The 7,330-nt window shown below is 40.7% G+C and overlaps 1 protein-coding gene across 1 annotated transcript in view; it reads left to right on the top strand.

Annotated features, from left to right (window-relative positions):
• The window catches only part of LOC137999748 (protein ST7 homolog), a 25,717-nt gene extending 18,611 nt beyond the window's left edge, over positions 1-7,106 (top strand). The window contains exons 14-18 of the mRNA XM_068845642.1: positions 626-728; positions 2,189-2,339; positions 4,675-4,767; positions 5,448-5,587; positions 6,016-7,106. Of these exons, the coding sequence (XP_068701743.1) occupies positions 626-728; positions 2,189-2,339; positions 4,675-4,767; positions 5,448-5,587; positions 6,016-6,111 (583 nt within the window). The 3' untranslated portion in view covers positions 6,112-7,106. The remainder of the gene's footprint in view (positions 1-625; positions 729-2,188; positions 2,340-4,674; positions 4,768-5,447; positions 5,588-6,015) is intronic.
• Positions 7,107-7,330: the final 224 nt, after the last annotated feature.

Genomic DNA, 7,330 nt, shown 5'->3' with positions numbered 1-7,330 from the left:
CAGTAGTTCAGTGGCGAGGAATCCGAACGACGGAAAGTCGTAGGTTCGACCTCTGCAAAGGAGCACTCGGATATGTCCGAGAATCGCCGAGAGACCGTCGGAAAAGCACATCTCGCAGACTCACACACACTGTTCAAAAAAGAATAGTTAGTTAGACGCTGGGCCGTGTTGAAAAGCTCTGACCAATTAAAGGTCTGTCGCTCAAGAAACCCGTTGTACTATGCCGGGTTTGGCCAACTTAGATGTACTTCATAAATCAAGATATAATTATATGTATTTCTTCGTTCCTTTTGCCTCTAATTTCAAGCTTGTTTCATTTCGCCGAAAAAGAAAAACAAATTTCAGGACCCTCAAGTCTGTATTTTGCAATTTATCTTATATAGCTGCCTCTAAATCCAACATATCCAGGAGATGGATTTGTCTTTAATTTTTTGTCAACTGTCTGATTCTTCTTCAAGTGGAGTCTATTCTGTTTATAAAAAATCTGGATACTTTCTAGCAACCAATGGTGTATTTGACCGCCTTTTTCCAAAGGCGGAAGTAACTGTTTCATTTAAAAAAATGAAAGCTGAGGAAAATAGATCGATCCTGCCTTGCATCACTCTGGTTTTGTCCTCGTTGACAGATTCTCCCCTGAAATCGCAGCCAAAAGAGGCCTTAGTCCTGCTGAAATGGCAGCAGTTGAGGCGATACACAGAGCGGTGGAGTTTAATCCACATGTTCCTAAAGTAAGACTAAAGAAATGACTTTAAAGAAAACACGGGGGACTTAAACATCTACGATGGCGACGTCGACAAGAACTTTCCTGATTGTTCACCTCGAAATATAAGTTTGCTCTAGTATAATTTTTCGTGATTGTTCCGTCTCGTTCACGTCGGAAAATGTGGGCGAAGTATCCTAAAAATGAATCGGTACGAGCAGTTTTAGAGTGAAAATAGAGAATGAAAGATTGTTGCATGCTCACGTTGTCGTCAAAACCTCAAATTTGGTGATTTCAGGTCGTCGTTAAGCAGAGGACCGCAAAAATATGTACTAAAATGCATGCTGCACGTGCAGCACGATTATTTATGCTCTTTTAACCAATAATATCATTGTTTTGTGAAGTTGTGGTCGACGTCGCCGTCGTAGATTTTAAGGTCCCTTTTGTTGTGTAAATGTTATGTCCCTATGTCCCTATGGGTCCCTATAGGTCCCTATGTCCCTGTAGGTCCCTATTGTTATGTAAAAGTACCACAAAAATATGAGCTAAAATTCGTGCCGCACGTGCAGCACGATTATTTTTCCACTTTTCACCAATCGGATTACTGTTTTTTGTGGCGTGTTCCCGTCGACGTCGACGTCGCCGTCGTCGTCATAGATTTAATTAGGTCTCGACTGTGTCTACATGACCGACAACTGGAGCGCTTTCTATTTGAAAGGAAAAACCGCTGGGAATTTCCGCCTCATGGAACAGTAGAAATTTTCCACAATTAAAAGGCAACCTACCATTGGTCAGAAAAAATTGGTGAAAATTTTCGCTTATGGTTCGTTAATGCATTCCATCAACAAAGCGCGGGTCTTCCATCATGAAACAAATGGTTCAGCGATAAACCGGTCATTTCGGTGAAAACGAGAAAAGAGGAGTAAGTGTGAAGTTATTCCTTTTTTTTTCCGAAGAAGAATAAGAATTGTTCCATTTACTGACCCACAAGAACGACTGGTTTTTCCATTCACAAGGACAGCGCTCCTGGTCAAGGTTTTGAAATGATTGAATTATCTACAAACCTTTAATTATTAAAGGAAAAAATCCGGCTCAAACTAGGTCAACTGCGTGGTAGAAACTCCAATTTCTACTCAACTAACGTTGCATTCTAACTGGTGATTTAAATTTTTAATGCATTGAATTGGCTCAGCCTACCCCTGTGAAAAAAAACCTCTCTAAACAGAGTAGACACCCCAACAAACTCAATCCATGCATACCATGGAGTTCGGGAATCGAAACTGGGCCACAGTTGTTGAAGTTACTGGAACACCGAACCCTAAATCCAGCTCCTCAAAAATCGCGATCGATTGAATTGAACCCGAAGCCATCTTAACCCAGTAGATTTCCCAAATTTGTCCGTAAGTAATATCTCTGTATTTTTTTTATGAAATCGTATTGCAAGGGTTATGCAATTGACATTCAACTAATTACCACTTTTCGTTGCAGTATCTTCTGGAGCAGAAGAGCCTTATTCTTCCACCAGAGCATATTTTGAAACGAGGCGACAGTGAGGCGATAGCTTATTCTTTCTTTCACTTACCACACTGGAAAAAAGTCGAAGGTGCTCTGAATTTACTTCACTGCACGTGGGAAGGAAGTATGATGGAGTCTTTCGTTTCATTTAATTCTCTTGTTGTTTCTTGTAGATGCACGTCGTGTGTCGATAAGGGCGCTTAAGGTGGCTCAACGCTTCCAAGTAACTCTCTTATTAGAAGGATCGGCACCACAACGGTGTGTTATGTATTAGTAACATTGTGGTACCAAATGAAACACGAATTATTGCTGAACAAGATACAGTCATTTTTTTTTTACGTAATATGTCACCGTGGCAACGGGCAAGCCCTGTAAAAACACCCTTTATTTTGTCTTTAGTTGCTTATGGCGATGTTTCTCGTGACGTCACCCATTGTTATTAATTTGCCAACCAGAGCCTAATTGGCTGTTGAAACAATGATTTCTCTTGTTCCGTGGTTGGCGAATTTGAATATCAAAAGAAATGTGACGTCAATGTTTGTAAACAAGAAATATCGCTATATCTGAAAAACGAACTCGGTGACCCCCATTTTTTATTTCTGAAAAGTAATCAGAAGGGCAGGATGAAACTTTCTGCAAAGTTTAAAAATATTCTGTTAGTGAATTCAGAACCACCTTAATTCTGTGATTTTTTTTAAAGTGGCTCTGAATCCTCTTTACAGATTTTTTTTAAACTTCGCCGAAAGTTTCATCATGGCCTCCTTTATCACTTCTTAGCAATAAAAAGGGGGCTCGCCGAGTTCGTTTTTGAGATATGAGCAAGTAAATCCAAAATATAGGGTGTTTTTGCTGGGCTTTCCCGTTGCCAAGGTAACTTATTACATCACAATAAGGATCACATCTTGTTTGGAAATAATCGGTGTTTCATATGGTACCGTAACATTGCTGTTATGTGATACAGTGTTGTGACGTCATTTGGATCTAAAGAGAGTGTCGTTTAAGTGTTGAAACTATTTTGAGGGAGCATAAGCAAGGGCAACGACGACGGCTACGAGAACGTTGTCTAAAAAAGCTATAGATGGTTTTCAATGATGTGATAAGACGGCCATGTTTTGCATTATAATAGAGTCAAATTGCCAAAAGGCTTTTTTCTCTACTGTTCTGTGCACCAACATGGCTGCTGTGACGTCAGCTGAAAACCATCTATTTCCCGTTATTGTAATGATATCGTGATTATGCCAAGTCGTTCGACCTGGGAGGTTGTATCAACATACATTCCAGGAATACAGTTGGTATGAAAAGTGCAAAGTTATCGTCAGGTGGTCTCGTCCTTTCCCATAAACATAACTTCAAATTTGGTCATTTCTCGTCGTTTTCAGGACGAGAAGATTAAGGAATGTACCAAAATGTAAAACGCACGCACAAAGAGTGCAGAGTTTTTGTTCACACTAGTTAGTTGTTTTGAGGCGCTTACGTACTTGAAGCGTTCGTCGTCTTCCTTACTAGGGAGCTTAAGCACGCGCGTTTCTGAGAGGCGGACGGTAACCGGAAGAGGACATTTCTTGTACCAGGACAGTGGTGTCTCCCAGATGTTTTAACGAATCATCTCTAATGGAGAAAAGATACTTAGCAATGTAAATGTGGTTGTCTTAAGACAAGTTAAAAGGGGAAACCGCTCACTTCCGGTTGCCGTCCGCATCTCAAAAACGCGCGTGCTTAGGCTCCCAACTGAAGCCTCCCCATAGATCTCCTTCCAGAAGCACGTGACCTTGACGTGAGTAACTTGCAACTCTATTCCTTGGAACAAAGCTGGGAATTTTAAGGCACCAATTTTATGCCCAAATACGGACAAAAATGAGATCGAAGCTGCACGCGCTGGAAAATGCGCGAGCTACGTTACATCCAAAATTCTTAAACTAAAAAACCCCAGCTCTGAACCAGAGTCAAACTATTGTAGCTTCTTCCTCCTTCATAATGGCGACCAAGTAAAATATTCGTCCGTTTTAATGCTTCTGAGACTTTCTAACCTCTCTACGACGAGAAAATTTCAAAAGAATGTTTTCTTCAGACTTTAGGGCAGTAGGTTTAATTACATACGTAACGTATACAAAAATATGTGAGGGTGGTCACCATTTATGAAAGTGGTCTGTAAGCAAGGGGGCAGCAGCAGTGTTGCGCAAGCTAAAAACATGGCCGTAAAAGACTTTTTCGAAGAGAAACTCGAGGGAAGAGAACGTCAAATTTAAGGTGTGCTGTGTTCACAATGTTTCGATCATTGAAAGCTCCTGAGCCACACTTTACTGTGGTCGCGTAGTGTTTAATCCAAAACCGTGCGCATTCAAATGAAAAGCACAGAGCAGTACTTTCTTGTGGTGCTGTTTATTATGCTACCTTAGGTTAGAGGCGTAAAATTCACATAGTTTTACCAAATCGATATTTACAAACGCTTTTTTTTTTAGCATTTCGTCTCGTCCCCTACCCCCTGGAAAAAGGGCACTTGTTTCACCCCTACCCAGCGTGCACTGAGAATGCTGACCGGGAACTTTTGCCAGGTGAGACTGTTACCGATGTTTTACTGGAGGTAAACTGATAAATGTAGTTAAAGATTCTACCTTGATCTATCCCATGTAGTACTGAAGTAAAACACCTATTTGTATCTGCAGTGTTTTGGGTTTCATCTTTTTGTGGGTTCTAGTGGCGCGCGCCGAAAAATGTCTGGCAAATAAGGGCATATTAGGTCAGATTAGAGTAGAATCCAGACTGTTCCACACGCTCTCTGTCTCTTTAGCTGTAGTTAATGCGGACAACTGTAAAGCTGTTATTCCTTTAACCACTGTGCGCTTACTCTCTAGAAGTTGTCCTTTCTTTTATATATTCACGCATATGTAATGGTTACTTTAGTTAATATTTGCTTGGTTTTCTAATTCAGGTCAAATTAATTGGCCATTTCCGAGTTCATGTCTGCCTGCTCTTCAAAGTGAGTCTAAGTGCGAAGTTTTTCTTATGAAAATTTGTTTTCATTCATATTTAATGTAGAACTAATTACCATCACAAAAACTTCGCACTTAGACTCGTTTTGAAGAGGAGACAGACATGAACTCGAAAATGGCCTACTGTGTTGATAAACTTAGAGTCGAGGATGTCATCCTTTAATTCACTCGTTTGATGTCCACGTAAATATCAATCTAGATCTTTTCTTGTTTGCAACTCATCGTACTCAAAAACTTTTCAGGTCACCACGAACTCTCAATTTATCCCAAAAAAGAACTTCCTTTCTTCATCCTGTTCACCGCTGCCCTGTGTTCCTTTACCGCAATGCTGGCTCTTCTTACCTATCAGTTTCCTGAACCCATGGCCAACGCGGCCAAAACTGTAAGTAATTCAGATTTCGCGCATGCGCAAAACGGCCTTTAGTTTCGCACGGTTTCCCTTGACCAGCGGTCTTGATGCTTTTCGGCAGCAAAGAATAAAGGCTCCTGTGCGGTTTTTGTCAGCCAATTTTGTAACGCTTGGCTACTTTAGCTACCTCCACGGTTACAAATCTCTGGGACTTTGCAAAAGAGGCGATTGTCCATGATTCACAGGAATCCAATCAGATAGCTAAAAAAGTAGTTCTCTCATGCTTGCAAAGGTTATTCACCTGCTGCGTTTTTTTCTCTCTGCGTGGTTATGTATATGCGATTATATGCGAATGACTGGCTTGATTGACAGCTGTTATTTACCAAAGCAACCACTTCAAATTTGTCTTCGGTTTTAAGTGCTCAAATGAGTGTGTGTTTCTTTTTCTATTTTTTTGACAGTTCTTAAGTTGGATCTCAACACCACTGAACCTTATCATACAGAAGTTTGAAGATTTCTTTCCCGCGCACATCTGGCATCAGTTGACGCGCATCTGATTGGCTCCTTTGTTCACCTGCCCTTGTGCCTGCTCTCTGATTGGCTTCGTTATTTTTCTTACTTGGAAAAGTTTATTGCGCAGTTGACACTACTTTGGCCTTTCGAATCTTCTTCTAGAAAAAAGTCAACCAGAAAAAGGCCTCCTTTCAAGAACTAAGAACTTTTAGCCCCATTTGCTGAATGCCCTGTCAACGCTTATCCAAGGTGACTATGGATATGACCTTCAAGTATCCAAGGTTGTTATCCATTAATCGGGTTTCCAACAATTCGACTCCTGTTACTTCAAACAGAGGGACAAAAATTTGTCTTTCTCTTGAATCAACCAGGGGAGTAACCAATTGATTAGATACTTTCAAGGGTTGCTGATCACAACACCCCCCCCCCCCCCCCCTATCCTCCCCCTATTGCAACCAACCTGTTTTCCAAAAGAGTCTGTAACTGCTGAATGACTAACAGCGTCCCAGGCGTCTGCTTTTTGCAGACATCGCGGCTTACTGAAGACTGAAATTTCGAACATTTTGGAGTAAAGATGAAATGAAGTTTTCCCAACATGTTAGTACTCCGGTATATTATTAACTATTCAGAAACCCCTTTTATCGCGGAGCTTTGTGCTTTTCGCAAACTACTTAGCGATTTTCCTTGTTGGCGTGAAATCAAACAACCCACAACGACCCTTCCCACCCCCTACAAAATGTCTGGGTAGTCCCTTGTGGGAGACTTGTTTTTTTCTCTTGTTTTCCTATGGAAGTTTCGTGGTGGCAAATTTGTTGATGTTGTTAACTAAATTGCAAGTGAGCAGGCAAGTATTGAAATAGTAAAGAGAGCATTGTGTTTCTAAAATGCCAACTTTTAAAAATGTGTGCAATGTTGAGACATGTTTCTTCAAACGTTGTTGAATTAATAGTAATATTGTTTAAGGATACGGTAATATATTTATGTACTTCAAGAAGTTCACGAAAATATTGTTCAGTATTAAAACCTGAATCTGTAACGCAAGCGTTGAGATGACTGTCTATAACACCGAGATGTATTTGAATGTGCAGTGCCTCTGCCAGATTATCCGCGCGTTCCAAGTTTAACCAAGGCTGCCCCTTTGTTTTTTAAATAGGGACCTTTAGATTCTAGGGCGAGGACGAGAACGAGTACGAGTTTTGACAAGCAGTTTTTAGCGAAAATACTTAGAAAAATTATAACCCGTACGATTAATCTTACTCTTTG

Source organism: Montipora foliosa, chromosome 4, assembly GCF_036669935.1.
Source record: "Montipora foliosa isolate CH-2021 chromosome 4, ASM3666993v2, whole genome shotgun sequence".
Lineage (NCBI taxonomy): Eukaryota > Metazoa > Cnidaria > Anthozoa > Scleractinia > Acroporidae > Montipora > Montipora foliosa.
The sequence above is the reverse complement of the archived record's forward strand: the minus strand, read 5'-3'. Positions and strand labels throughout refer to the sequence as shown.